General features: G+C 46.3%; 1 protein-coding gene across 2 annotated transcripts in view; it reads right to left on the reverse strand.

Annotated features, from left to right (window-relative positions):
- LUZP1 (leucine zipper protein 1) overlaps positions 1-15,465 on the reverse strand; it is a 95,923-nt gene continuing 80,458 nt past the window's right edge. Inside the window, exons 3-5 of one of the 2 annotated variants that reach the window (XM_044914418.1) lie at positions 12,023-12,104; positions 3,600-6,787; positions 1-2,035 (exon numbers count right to left, since the gene is read on the reverse strand). In XM_044914418.1, the coding sequence (XP_044770353.1) occupies positions 1,880-2,035; positions 3,600-6,668 (3,225 nt within the window). In that variant the 5' untranslated portion in view covers positions 6,669-6,787; positions 12,023-12,104 and the 3' untranslated portion in view covers positions 1-1,879. The remainder of the gene's footprint in view (positions 2,036-3,599; positions 6,788-12,022; positions 12,105-15,465) is intronic. The other variant, XM_021684110.2, reaches the window with a different exon arrangement.

The following is a 15,465-nucleotide window of genomic DNA, read 5'->3' on the forward strand; positions in this document are numbered from 1 at the left end:
CAATGCCCTTAGACTGGCAACACTCCAGAAGATGGAAGTCGGCGCAAAACTTTCCTGTCGCCGAAAGGATCCAGGGTCGCCAAGTCTGATGGCAGACACGGGCACCATGAGCGCTGGTTCCCATACTGAGTGCAGACAGGGAAGACCAGTCGCAAGGCACAGCAACACAAGATGGCCAACTGTTGTCCCGAAAGCCAGGGGACGCTGTGTGCCAAGTGGGCAAGGCAGGCGCCAGAAGGGCTACAGAAGCCAGCTGACCTAATCCCTCCTCTCACAGACTAGAAAAACGAGGCCAACCGAGCTTCGCGGGGTTCATCCTCATGATGTTAAAACATGGAAAAAATAAGGTCCAGAAAAACAAGGCAGGGGGTAACCTCTTCCCCGAACCATCTGGATGCTACCTTCCAAAAGCATCAGCCCCCCACAGGACAGTATAACCAGAATCCTCGCAGAATGCCAGATTTGGGACCCTTAGAGACCATTTCAAAGAATTCATTTTATAGATAAGGGAACTGAGGCCCCAAGAGGACAGTGACTTGGCCAAAGTCACACAGCAAAGCCATGAAGAAAATTCAGCTTTCCTGACCCCTAGTTACGCTCTCTTTCACTATGAAGGAACAGTGTCTGCACCATTACAAGCCTCTGAAAAGGGATCCCTTCTTTGAACTGAGTGTTCTACAAAAAGCAGTGCCAAGAATATATGGTTCTTTGTAACCGCGCCCCCTCCCACCCCCGTGACTGGTACAAGGAAACTAATCAATTTTTATTTATGCGGCTTCCTGAAAGGTTTGCTGCATTTTGCATTTGTACAAACCTGGGGCCTCGGCAGGCATTTATTACCTTCCCTCCAGTGAAGTCCTCCTCATGATAGTTCGCAGACACCGAGGGCCTACCTCTGGAGGAACACGCCAGCTTGGTAAAGTGCCATACCTCCTCCGTGGGGGGAGGGAAGAGGGACAAAGTCCATGCCTTTCACGGAAGTATTGCTCTGTGCAGTGACTGGGGAAATGCTTCTTTCTGCCCATTTTCCCCCTTGCTGGGCACTTGCTAGAAGGCAGAGCACACTGGGCCAGGCCCAGTTTAGTCCGGGAGAATTCCAAAGGCTGGAAACAATGGAGTCAGCCTGAAGTCTCCAGCCGAGGGAGAGGAGCGGGCAGGCCCAGCAGCATTTTTGGTGCCCAGGAAAGGAGATGCGTGAGGCTTGTGCACTTCCAGGTGCCTTTGGAAGGTGAGCTGAGAGCCAGGAGCCGGGGGGTGGCGGGAATGACATCAGTCCAGTAGGTGGGTACCCGTGTGCTCTGCCCCCAGGAAACCATCATCAGCCAGGGGGCCACGTCAGAGAAGCTTCAGCCTAAAGGTTGGTCCCACAGTCCCCCAGAGGCAGCACAGACCTGCTGCTGCCCAAGTCTGAGGGACGCCCCCAGGTGGCGCGGACGGCTGCTGGGTCTCAGCGGGTACTTAGGCCCCTAGAGCAAACAAGGAGTGAACTGGAAGGAACTAAGCGCTGAAGGGGCGCCCTCTGACCCACCAAGGAGCAGAGAAGGGCTTTCGGCTGCTGTTGTGTGATGAGGATACAAGGGGTTTCTATAGCTTTCCCCATTTGGGGGCCAGAGGGGCCATCTGACCTGGGGACAGGGACAAGGAGAGAGGACTCATGCATCAGGGAAGGCTGGGCCTGGGTGACTTATGTCCAGCTTGTAGTTTCTGATCCCCTCTGGCCAACTGGCAAAATGACCTGAGCCACAGCCTGGTCTGCCGTCTCTCCCAGCCAAGGCCTGGCGTCCAGCCTGGTTAACTGGCCCGGCATCCTTCATAGGGCAGGAAGACAGGAGAGCAGAGAAGCGGGAGCAGAGGAGACGGCAGACCTCACCCAGCAGGCTCAGTTGTCCTCGGCGCAGGGCCTGGCTGGCCGTAACCGCTCCTCGGCCCGGGCTCGCCCCGGCTCTGACGGCCCCGGCTTCGCAGGCAGCTCACACCGCTCCAGGGAGTTGTGCGGTCGCCTGTGGACACCGAGTGCACAGTCGTCCCCTTCCTCCTGTGCCAGAAAGGACAGAAGTGAGCTGTGGAGGACAACAGCGAGGGACAAGACACGCTCACTCCCTACCCCAGGGGTCCTCTCCAGCCTGGCAGAGGGAGGTACAGTGTAGACAAGACCAGAGCACAATGGCAGAGATTTGCTTTGGTCTGAGGACAGGCCAATTTAAACGTTCCTTAGAAACTAGGATAGACTACACCCCCAAGCTGCTGGGGCTCGCTGGAATGGGGGCACGGGGCCGGCTCCATAAGCAGGTGCCCAGCACTCCTTGCATTCTGCATGTGCAGGCTGCATGCTTCTTGGGGTGAGCCATTTCCCTGCTTGGGGAGCAAGGAAGTATCCTGAAAAGGAAGCCGGACCAGGCTTTTCCTACTTCCCACTTAAAAACTACCAAAAAGCCAGGTCCCTTCCCTTTCAGGTCCTATACCTATCCCACTTCCTCTCTCTCCTCTCCAAAGCTTCAGGGACCTAAACACCCCCCCCCCTTCACTCTTCTACCAGAATTCTGCCTTTTCCATGTTCTCACTGGTCCTTCGAGCAAATGCAGATCAAAGAACACAAGTATGAGTGAGGAAGTCAGGCTGGCAGGATAGAAAGCGCTGGATTCAGAAAGAGGAATCTTAGATTCAAATCTTAGCTCTTCCAGTAATTCCCTTGGGTGGCCTTAGGTAAGGCACTTTGTGTTGCTGACCCTCCATTTCTAGATCTAAAAAATGGGGATAATACCTGCCCGCAGGGCTCTTGGAGAGACTGAGATGGTAGGGAAGTGCTTTGTCAGATGTTGAGTACCCTGTGAGGACTTACAGGACATTTCAAGTTAATGCACCGTCACCTGCCTTTTAAAAAGAAGGAAACAATGTCTAAGTCCAAAATGTCCTGCATCCTCGTAGGCTCTGTATCTAAAAGACACTCCCAGAGGCTTCCCCTTCACGCCCCTGATGCTCTGACCTTCAAATGAGGAGGTGGTTATGGATTTATCTATCCTGTAATGAGCCTACTGTACCAGCCCTGCCCTCAGACAGAAGATGCAATGACTCAGACAGCTGTCTGGGGCAAAAGAAGAGTGACACGTGGGCACAAAGCGTATCAGGGAGGCCCAGGCTAAGCCCTCGCTCTCATTCCCCACATGCCAGCAGCCAGCTGAGCCCTGCTGTGGGGACCCTTTCCCGGGCTCTCCTCTCTGGGCACGGCTTCTTGTGCTTCTAGGTGCTGCTCTGGGGGGTGCTTTAAGGGGACTTCCTTTGGCACTCTGGCAAACCCAGAGAATGGAGGCCAGATCTCTCTTCTTTTCGTGTGGCCTTCATATACAGAAGAGACAAAACCAGGAAAAGGGTTCTGGAAAGTCATGCTGCCCTCTGCCAAAATACCTTCTCTTCAACATCCTTCATTCTTCTTCGAGGCCAAACCCACATGATTTTCAGCAGTTCTCTGGGCAGCCCAGTTCTACCCAGTATTTCCCAGCCCCATCATTCTGAGTCACACTGGCCAGAGTAAAGGCAAGTGGAAGGAGGGGAGGGAGAGAGGCAGGGGTGGGGGAGAGGGAGAGGGAGAGCAGGGGGCTCACCGCGCCTGCCGAGTGGTTCCAGGCTGCCGCGGTGGCTGCGTCTCCTGCCCGATTCCGACGAGTGAGCACCTCGGACACGGTGAGGCTACTGTGGCTCCTTCTGGAGACAAACTCAGGGGTGTCCCCTGAAGTTCCTGCCCTCTGAGTGCCCTGCTCGCAAAGGTACAACCTGGGCTGTCCGAGGTCTGAACAGTCTGTGGCGGCCCTCTGGGTGTAGGCATTGGGAGCTTCCACGTTTCTGCCTCCTCGAGCTGGGGGGTCTTCTAAAGAGTTCAAGTCTCGCCGACTCTTCCAGGCGTTCCGCAAGGTAACATGCCTGGCGTCTGCAGAGCCCACTTCTGAAGGGGCACCATGGCTTTTCCACCTGATTGTCTCCGCTGGGGGTGCGTGGCTATTTCTCTCCACGGGCTCTGAGGGCTTGATTATAATGCTGCTCCGAGAGACCACTGTTTCTGGCCTGTTCTTCAGGGGCCCATCTCCCGTTCTTTCAGCTTCCGGGAGCTGCAGGGCGATGTCATGTTTGTGAATGGAGAGCTCCAAGGGGGCGCTGACGTGGTTGCTACCTGATGGGAGCTCTGCTGGCCCAAGCTGGATGTTGCTGGTGGACGTGTGCCTCTCCCGCGGGGCATCACCTGGGGCGGACCGAGGGCTGGGGCTGTCGGAGGGGTAGATGGTTATGCTGCTTGTCACCTTGTTTGGCCCTGGTCTGGAGGTGGATTTCTGCTTCTCCGTGGTGGCCTCGGTTCCAGATCCTCCCATGATTTTTTTCACATCCTTATCAATGATGACAGGTTTGATGATGGCCCTGGACCGCAAGGCCTCTCTGGGGCTGAAGGGCCGCTGGCTTGTCGCCCCAGCACCGTTGGCATCTGGGAACTCCACGGCATTGGCGGAGGCTCGGACAGGTTTCACAGATTCATTTTCTGTCCCAACATCTTTATCAGTCTCAAACAGGGAGGTTCTAAGTCCCCCTCGGGATTTGGCTTTTTCCCTAGAGTTGGGTTGGTGTTTGGGCTCTGGCTCCGGAGTGATGGTTGTGTTTACCAACTTGGCAGTCACGAGAGAGGTTACGTCCACATCGTCATCTGAGTCTGGCTTCTCTCTGCCACTGGATTTGATGACTCGGCACCTCAGGGCCTCGTGCGGACTGCTGTCCTCCGTCATAGCAGCTACGGGTTGATCGATGCCTTCTTTATTTGGGGTTGAAAAGCCCTGAAGGATGTTCTCTTGGCTTCTGGAGCTATAAGGATACTTTGATAAAAGTGGAGGCTTGGAATTTGGGGAACCGGTATCAGCCTCCTGGCCACTGGCAGCCTTTTTGCCCTTGCAGAGCCCTTCTGAGGAAGATCTTCGAGATGAGGCCAGGGACCCAATCCCCTTAGGACTGCCACAGTCTGCAGCCTGATTTAACGGACTCCCACTGCCGGGTACCTGCCCCCTCTTGCCAAAGAGGGCCTCCATGGAGGTGTCAGAAGCCTTGTCAGCTCTACCCAGTATGTCACTGGGAACAGATCCATGGGTGGTATTGTCACTAAATGTTCGTGTTGTCTTCTCCACTTTTCCCTTCAACCCACTCTCGGTACCTGGCTTGGGAGTACCCTTCCAAGCTTTACCGTGCTCCTGAGCAGCTGGTGGGTAGCGGCTGAGCACTGAAGGCTGCTCCCGGGGCCTCCTCCCTTCACCCTGAGAAGAGCCTGATGCATACCGATCTTCAGCTCTCCTGGTCTCCTGAGTCCCACTGTCTGCAGCCGCCCCTACGTTGGAAGCTTTGGCTGCCCTCCTATTAGTGAAACTGGGAGAGGAGACCTGCCTGTTGCCCAGAGAATAGTTTTCACTGTTGAGCACAAACTCCCTGTTTCGATGCCTCTCCCGCTTATGCTGAGGAGACAGTTCCCGGGGCGTGTGCTTGGACACAGGAGCCTCACTCCCATGGCCTCTGAACTTAGTCCTCTCGTGCCTGCCTTTGCTGGACAGGAAGGCCTCGTCCCCTGCCACCTCCCCATTCTCTAAGTCTTTCTGTTTCTTGATTTGTAGCTTTATCTCCTCCAGTTGGCTGGCTAAGAGTTTGTTTTTATTTTGTTCACTTAGGTAATTATCCTGAAGATCATTATTTTTGGCCCTCATTTTCTTAAGTTCTTCTTCCAAAAATTCAAAATGTTTGATTTGTGTCTTAAGTTTCTCAATCTCTTGGTTAAGGTCTTTAACTTTATTGTCTTCCTGATTTCGGTTCTTTTCATTTTCGGATTTGTTTCTTGTCTCGTTCTCTACCTGCTTTAGATAATCCAGAGTGCCCTTCCTTCTTGATTCTTTGCATGGCAGTGTGTTGGAGATCCCGTCCTCAATCCGTAGGTCATTCCTTTCCAGAAGATTAGAAGCATTCCTTGTATAATCTCGGTTCATTTTTTTGTTCTGCTCCAGTTTCTGAGTGAGCTCTTTTATCAGTTTCTCATTTTCTTTCTCCTTTTCATTCAAGTATTTTCTCTCACTTACAAAGCTCAGAGTTAATGATTTCAGCTTTTCTAACTCTGACACTAAACTCTGCTCAGTTTTATCCAGGCGGTCCTCGGAAGATTCCAGTTCTTTCACTTTGACCCTGAGCATTTCCAGCTCAGAGGAGATCTTCTTTGTCAGGTTTCTCTCCTCATTCAGACTCAGACAGAGTTGGGTACAATCATTCTTACTCCTGCCAAAGGCCTCCTCCAGCTTCTCCAGTTCAGCCATTCGTTTCTGAAGCCGCTCAATCTCTGATTTCAGCTCCCGGGTGAGGTTTTCTTCCTCTTCAAGCTTCTCCTTCATCAGCTGACACAGGTCCTCCGCTCTCTTAATTTCCTCATCTTTGCCTTCGATTCTCAGCACTCGCTGGCGCAGCACTTCAATCTCCGCCAGCATGCTGGAGTTGCTGCCTTCTGCCTGAATCACCTTGTCCTGGAGATCCAGGAGCTCATCCTCTGCTTTCTGGAGGTTTTTTGTGGCTTCCTCCAACTCATCGAGACGGCGGCTTAGACTCTGTAACTTAAACCGCAGGTGGCGGCCGGAGGCGGTATCCTTGTAGTTTGTAAATTCAGCCATGTCTACTGCCAGCCGGTGTGGGCTCCTAGACGCATCCAGTTCCACTCGAGGGGATGAGAAATGGTTACCTTTCTCTTGGCATCCACAATCTTCTTTGGCAGCTGGAGACCATTATCAGTCTATAGAAGGAAAGCAGAAAGCATGTCAGGCAGCAGATCTAACATCTGTACTTCAGCTCCCAGTTGTTCTAATTCTTGTGCCTACAATATATAGCAGGTGCTCAAATGTGTTGAATGAAATGAATTTTATTTATTTATTTATTTATTTTTAAAGATTTTATTTATTTATTTGACAGAGAGACACACAGCGAGAGAGGGAACACAAGCAGGGGGAGTGGGAGTGCTTCCCGCGGAGCAGGGAGCCCGATGCGGGGCTCGATCCCAGGACCCTGGGATCATGACCTGAGCTGAAGGCAGATGCCCAATGACTGAGCCACCCAGGCGACCCGAATGAAATGAATTTTAATAATCCTGCAGGAAAACACTGGTGCTTTATACTGAGGTGATTATCTAGTTTCATCCTAATGAAGAATTCTACAGTGGCCACATGGCAAAAATACACAGAGGAATGCCTCATTTCTCATCTTCACCATGTGCCACCTACATAATCTCAGGAGTGTCCTTACGTTTCTGCAAATCATTAAGTAAACAGCTTCAGTTCTACTGAGTTGTAAAATGGGTATAATGACCCCTACCATATCTCTCCCCATTACTGTTCTGAGATAATGCAGAGGAAGCTCTTGGTAACAAAGCAGTAAATAATCATAAGATTATTAAGAGCTATGACAGCTTCAGGGAAAGAAACAGATCAGTGAAAAAGAAAATCACCTCACTGGCATTAGGGAGATAATAGGACCTAGGCTCCATGAAGGGAGAAAGAAAGGGTTATACCCCTAGAGAATTTATAATTTTGGGCGTGCCTTCACTTGAGTTCTGAGTTCAAGTTTACACTGCCTTGAGTGGTCTGGTATCAACCTGTCCTCACTGAGAATCTAACCTAAAATGGTCTCAGCCTGGTAAAATCCCTGGGAAACCTACCAGAGGTAAGCAAAAAATACTCTGGAGAGATACACTCTCTACCCAGGTCACACAAGAGTCCCACAGATAAAGTCCTGCTGAACCTTGGGGTTGACAATTCTAAATTACAAAACACATAAGGAGGGGCGCCTGGGTGGCTCAGTCAGTTAAGCATCTGCCTTCGGCTCAGGTCATGATCCCAGGCCCCTGGGATCAAGCCCCGCATCAGGCTCCCTGCTCAGCGGGGAGCCTGCTTCTCTCTCTCCGTCTGCCTGCCACTCACGCTCTCTCTCTCTCAAATAAACAAAATCTTAAAAAATAAAATAAGGACCACTCTTTTACTATGACTGAACAAAGGATACTTATACAAATAAGAACCAAAGTTCATAAGATAGAGACTGTAAATTAAGCACATTCCAATGTTTAAAGTCGTAAAAGAAGGATAGATGATTAAGTTACTCTTAACAAGTTCTAAACTTAGTTACAATTACTCTGTCCTCTTGCCTCAAACTACAACTTTTTAAGAACACTTGAATTCTGATTTCTTTTTTTTTTAATTTTATTTATTTATTTGAGAGAGAGAATGAGATAGAGAGCATGAGGGCGGGGGGCAGAGAGAGAAGCTGACTCCCTGCTGAGCAGGGAGCCCAACTTGGGACTCGATCCTGGGACTCCAGGATCATGACCTGAGCCAAAGGCAGTCGCTTAACCGACTGAGCCACCCAGGCGCCCGAATTCTGATTTCTTTATGACTTACATGTTATTACCCAGCATTTTAGTTGAGATAAGAAAAAGATGGTATCAAGTAAGATCAGAAGATTTTAAAATTAACCAAAAAGAATCACTAGAAATGGAAAGAAAAATGGCAAATTAGATGCAAATGAAGAGAGTCCAGTGGTTGGGAAGAAATATAAGGAGATTACAAAGGGTAGCACAAACTTAAAAAGATTTTGTGAAAGAAAGGCTAATGGGGCGCCTGGGTGGCTCAGTCTGTTAAGCACCCGACTCTTGATTTCAGCTCAGGCCTTGATCTCAGATTCATGAGTTTGAGCCCGGCATTGGTCTCCATGCTGCGCAAAAAGCCTACTTTAAAAAAAAAAAAAAGAAAGAAAGAAAAGGAAGAAAGAAAAAGAATAAAAAGAAAGAAAGGTTAATAGATGGGGAATAAAACAAAGAGGTCCAAAAATGAGGAAGTTTAACATGTGACCCAAAAGGAAGGAACAGAGAGAATGAAGGAGAGGTAATATTTGAAGAGCTACTAGTATTTTCAAGAGTTGATGAAAGATAGGGAGCCTTATATTTAGGAAGCAAAGTCCCAACCAAGCAGGGTAAAGTTAAATCTGCACCTAGACACGTAAGTAAGGATACAGCAAAATACCACAAAGAGAAGCAACAAGAAGGAAAAGATATATGTATTCTATGAAGAAGTAACAAATGAACTAGCTTCTCAGCAGAACCCTGTATCAAATAGAAGACAGAAGACATGGTGCTATCTTTAAATTTCTAAGAGAAAACAATCATAACATAGAAGAAAATACCCAGGGAAACTATGAAAAAAGATATAATTAGAAGCCCTTTCAGAACAAAAAAAAAAAGGAAAATAAAAACCTAAGTGTTTATTATTAAAAGACCCTCACTGAAAAAGCTATTTATAGATGTACTTCAGAGTATAGAAACTGGGGCACCTGGGTGGTTCAGTCGGTTAAGTGTCAGACTCTTGATTTTGGCTCAGGTCATGCTCTCAGGGTCGTGGGATCAAGCCCCACTTTGGGTACCATGCTCAATGGGAAGTCTGCTTCTCCCTCTCCCTCTGCCCCTCCCCCTGCTTGTGGACGTGCTCTCTCAAAAAAATAAATCTTAAAAAAATATATATATAGAAACTGATCACTTAAGGCGGGCATGATATGCAAGAAGGAATGGAAAGCAAAGAGATTTTTTTTTTTAAAGATTTTATTTGAGAGAGAACACATGAGAGTGAGCGGGATGGGTGGGGGGCAGAGGGAGAGGGAGAAGCAGATTCCCCACTGAGCAGGGAGTCCAACACAGGGCTGGATCCCAGGACCCTGAGATTACCTGAGCCAAAGGCAGAAATTTAACTGACTGAGCCACCAGACACCCCCAGGAAAGCAAAGAAATTAACCCAAACAAGCACTGGTTCAGTTAAACAATAAACAAAAATTAACTGGGGATAGGAGGAGGTAGGGCAGGATAAAACCAAAGTAGAAGTGAACTAAAATGCTGGGTAATAACATGTAAGTCATGAAGAAAGAAATCAGAATTCAAGTGTTCTTAAAAAGTTGTAGTTTGAGGGGAGGACAGAGTAATTTTAACTAAGTTTAGAACTTGTTAAGAGTAGCTTTTTTTTTTTTTTTAAGATTTTGCTTATTTATTTGAGAGAGAGAGCATGCAAGAGAGCACAAGCAGGGGGAGGAGCAGAGGGAAAGGGAGAAACAGGCTCCCCGCCAAGCAGGGAGCCCTACGTGGGGCTGGATCCCAGGACCCCGGGATCATGACCCGAGCCAAAGGCAGACGCTTAATGACTGAGCCATCCAGGTGCCCCGTTAAGAGTAACTATTAATCATATATCTGATAAGGCATTAGTAAGCAGAATATATATATAAAGAACTCCTACAACAAAAAACAAGTAACATGATTTTAAAATGGACAAAGAACTTGAACAAACATCGATCCAAAGATAATATCCAAGTGGCCTACAAGCACATATGAAAAGATACTCAACATTACTAAAATTAGGGAAATGCAAATCAAAATCACAATGGGAGATCACTTCATACCCATCAGGATGGCTGCTATCAAAAAAACAAGTGTTGGTGAGAATATGGAAAAACAAACGCTTGTGTACTGTTGGTGGGAAAATAAAATGGTAAAGCTTCTATGGAAAAGTGTGGCAGCTCCTCAAAAACTGAAAAATCAAATTACCATATGACCCAGCAATTTCACTTCTGGGTATAAGTATAAAAAATTTCAAAACAGGATCTTGAAGAGATATTTGCATGCCTTTGTTCATGACAGCAATATTTGCAATGGCCAAGAAGTGGAAGCAACCCAAGTGTCCCATCAATGGATGAATGGAGACACCAAATGTAGTATATGCTATAGTGAAATTATTAGTCTTAAAAAAGGAGATTCTGACACCTAGTACATCCTGGATGAAGCTTGAGGACACTGTGCTAAGTGAAACAATCCAGTCACAAAAGACAAATACTATATGATTTCACTCATTTGAGGTACCTAGAATATTCAAATTCATATAAACACAGCAGAATGGTAATTGCCACAGGCTGGGGGAGAGGGGCATGAGGAACTGTTGTTTACTGGGTATGGAATTTCAGTCACACAAGATAAAAAATGTTCCAGAGATTGGTCTGCACAACAATGTGAATATATACTTAACACTACTGAACTATAAACGGTGAATATGATAGATTTTATGTTATGCATTTTTACCATAATAAAAAAATAAAAAATCTTAAGGCAGGAAAGAAGTAAAAAGCATACAGAAGGGTAGGGCAGACTTCCAGTTTCTAGTCCAGCATGTAAGGAAGTCATCACTGTGTCCTAACATATAAAAAGCTGAACAGACTGAAAATTCACAGCTCTTCTTAGATCCATGAGAGAAATGAGGTCACAAAAACCACTTCTCCAAAAATTAGACAAGTGGATGCAGGGAATACTAATTTAACAGAAGAGAAATTCATGAGTATCCCTGGGAACACCGGGCACCAGGGTAGGAAAACCTAAACTGCAATTGACAAAGTGCTGGAGGCTCAGTGTGGACAACTCACCTTAAGAACAAGAGGGACTCTTTATCTGGGGGGGGGATGCAGCACATTTTATGAGCTTTACCTCCAGGAGCTGTACAAGATTCTCACAGTGAAGATGAGAAAAAACTCCCTTGTGCATCCAGCAGGGGGAGGGTTAAAGCAAGCATTCTGAAACCAGAGCCTGCAGGAAGGGAAATACCCAACTGCAGCTCCCTCTAGCCATCCTGTACCACCTAAGGGGCGTAGGAGTTTGAGGGGAGAAGGCCATCAATTAAAGGCCTACTTAACTCAGTCCTTTTTATCCAGGACATCAAGTCCTGCTTGCATCAAAAAATTACAAGGCATACTAAAAGGCAAAAAACACGGTTTGAAGGAACACAGCAAGCATCAGAACCAGACTCAGATATGGCAGAGATATTAGAATTACCAAAAATTTAAAACTATGATTAATATGCTAAGTGGAAAAAGTAGACATCATATAAGAAAAGAAGTGGAAATTCTAGGAATCAAAAAAATGTTAGAAATCAAAAACACTGTAACAAATGAAGAATGCCTTTGATTATCTCATTAGTAGACTAACAGAGCTGGGTAAAGGACCTCTGAGCCTGAGGGTATGTCAACAGAAACTTCCAAACCTGAAAAGTAAAGAGAAAAATTACAAAAAAAAAAAAAAAAGGAAAGAAAGAAAACAGGACATCCAATAAGTGTAGGAGAACTACAAAATGTATAACATGTAATCGGAATAACAGAAGAAAAAATCTGAAGCAATAATAACTGAGAATCTCCAAAAATTAGTGTCAGACACCAAGCAGGATAAATGCCAAAAAGAAAAGACAAAAGAAAAACAAAAACCCAACACCTAGGCATATCAAATACACACTGCATAAAATCAAAGACAAAGAAAAAATCTTGAAAGAAGCCAAGGGGGGCGCCTGGGTGGCTCAGTCGTTGGGGCGTCTGCCTTCGGCTCAGGTCGTGATCCCAGGGTCCTGGGATCGAGTCCTGCATCGGGCTCCCTGCTCGGCAGGAAGCCTGCTTCTCCCTCTCCCACTCCCCCTGCTTGTGTTCCTGCTCTCGCTGTCTGTCTCTCTGTCAAATAAATAAATAAAATCTTAAAAAAAAAAAAAAAAAGAAAGAAGCCAAGGGAAAAACCACCTTACTTACAGAGGAACAAAGACTAGACAGAATTACATATGACTTCTCAGAAGTCATGCAAGCCAGAAGAGAGTGGAGTAAAATATTTAAAATGTTGACAGGGGGAAAAAAACACCACCAATCTACAATTCTGTACCCTGCAAACATGAAAAAAGAATATTTTATACCACTTCAAAAATGAAGAAAAAATAAAGACCTCAGACAAATAAAAATTGAGACCTGCTGCCAGTAGACCTGCCTTGCCAGAAATGTTAAAGAGTTCTTCAGTGAGAAGAAAAAGATCAATTAAAAATTCAGATTACATAAAGGGAGAGCATTAAAGTGCAAGTAAAATAGCATTTTTAATTTTTCTTACTTTTTTTTAAGATTTTATTTATTTGGGGGCGCCTGGGTGGCTCAGTCGTTAAGCGTCTGCCTTCGGCTCAGGTCATGATCCCAGGGTCCTGGGATCGAGCCCCGCATCAGGCTCCCTGCTCCGCGGGAAGCCTGCTTCTTTCTCCCTCTCCCACTCCCCCTGCTTGTGTTCCCTCTCTCGCTGTGTCTCTCTCTGTCAAAATAAATAAATAAAATCTTAAAAAAAAAAAAGATTTTATTTATTTGACAGAGAGAGAGATAGCGAGAGCAGGAACACAAGCGGGGGAGTGAGAGAGGGAGAAGCAGGCTCCCCACTGAGCAGGGAGCCTGATGCGGGGCTCAATCCCAGGACCCTGGGATCATGACCTGAGCCGAAAGCAGATGCTTAACCGACTGAGCCACCCAGGTGCCCCTAATTTTTCTTACTCTTAATTGATCTAACAGGTAACAATTTGTGGAAAATAATAGCAACAATGAGGGACGCCTGGATGGCTCAGTGTGTTGCCTGCTTCTTCTCCTCCCTCTGCCTGCTGCTCCCCCTGCTTGTGTGCTCTCTTTCTCTCTCTCTCATAAATAAATAAGATCTTTAAAAAAAAAATAATAGCAACAATGTATTCAGTGGTTATAGGTTATGTATAAATAAAATGAATGACAGCAGTGAAAGGGACAAGAGGAAGTAGAAATACTTTATTATAACGTATTTGTACTACTTACAAATGTACACTGCAAACTCAAGGTCAAACACTAAAAAAAACATTTGATATGCTAAGGACAGAAACTGGATCCATAAAAATGCTCAACTAAAGCCACAAAAGGCAGAAAAAAAGACAAAAAGGAACAAAAAACGAGACCATATAATCACTTTTTAAACATCAACAGTCTATACCAATTAAAGGAGATTGGTCAGAGTAGAAAAAAAATCAAGACCCAACTATACATTTCCAAAACCCATTTTAAATTTTTCTTAAGATTTTTAAGTAATCTGGGCACCTCGTTGGCTCAGTCGTTAGGCATCTGTCTTCGGCTCAGGTCATGATCCCAGGGTCCTGGGATCAAGCCCCGCATCGGGCTCCCTGCTCCGTGGGAAGCCTGCTTCTCCCTCTCCCACTCCCCCTGCTTGTGTTCCCTCTCTCGCTGTGTTTGTGTCAAATAAATAAATAAAACCTTTAAAAAAAAAAAAAAAAAGATTTTTAAGCAATCTCAACACCTAAGGTGAGGCTCTAACTCACAACCGCAAGATCAACAGTCACACACTCCACCAACTGAGCCACCCAGGTGCCCTAACTTTTCATTTCTTTTAATTCCAGTATAATTAACGTACAGCATTATATTAGTTTCAAGTGTACAATACAGTGATTCAACAATTATGCATTACTCAGTGCTAATCCACTTAAAAATTTTAATAAAGATACATAATGACTAGGAGCGCCTGGGTGGCTCAGTAGGTTAAGCATCTGACTCTTGATTTCGGCTCAGGTCATGATCTCAGGGTCATGAGATCAAGCCCCATGTCGGGCTCCATGCACAGCAGGGAGTCAGCTTGAGATTCTCTCTCCTTCTCCCTCTGTCTGCCCCCTCTCTAAAATAAACTAATAAGTCTTAAAAAAAAAAAAAAATAATGATTAAAGTATTGATTGCAACTGATTAATGATTAAAGTAATGATTAAAAGTAAAGGGATGGAGAAAGATCTGCCATGCTAACTAATCAAAAGGAAGCTGGAGTAGCTACATTAATTTCAGACAGATTTTTTTTTTAATTGTTTATTTGAGATAGAGACAGAGAGGGAACACAAGCAGGGGGAGTAGGAGAGGGAGAAGCAGGCTTCCAGCTGAGCAGGAAGCCGGATGCGGGGCTCGATCCCAGGACGCTGGGATCATGACCTGAACTAAAGGCAGACGCTTAACCACCTGAGCCACCCAGGCGCCCCCAGACAGATTTTAGAGCAAGTGAATTTATCCAGGGTAAAGATATAATGATAAAGGAGTCTAAATTTTCCAAGAAGACATAATAATCCTTAATGTATATGCACCTAACAATGGAGTATCAAAATACGCGAGGCATAAACTTACAGAATTGCAAAGAGAAATAGATGAATCCACTACTATAGTTGGAGACTTCAGCACTCCCCTGTCAGAAATGGACAGATCCCACAGGCAGAAAATCAGTAGGGACATAGTTGAAGTCAACACCACCATCAAGCAACTGGATATAATAAACATGTATAGACTACTTCATCCAACAATAGCAGAATACACATTCTTTTTTTTTTTTTTTAAAGATTTTATTTATTTGCGAGAGACAGAATGAGAGACAGAGAGCATGAGAGGGAGGAGGGTCAGAGGGAGAAGCAAACTCCCCGCCGAGCAGGGAGCCCGATGCGGGACTCGATCCCGGGACTCCAGGATCATGACCTGAGCCGAAGGCAGTCGCTTAACCAACTGAGCCACCCAGGCGCCCCGCAGAATACACATTCTTAAGTTCACATG

The sequence above is a fragment of the Neomonachus schauinslandi genome, chromosome 4 (genome assembly GCF_002201575.2).
Source record: "Neomonachus schauinslandi chromosome 4, ASM220157v2, whole genome shotgun sequence".
NCBI lineage: Eukaryota > Metazoa > Chordata > Mammalia > Carnivora > Phocidae > Neomonachus > Neomonachus schauinslandi.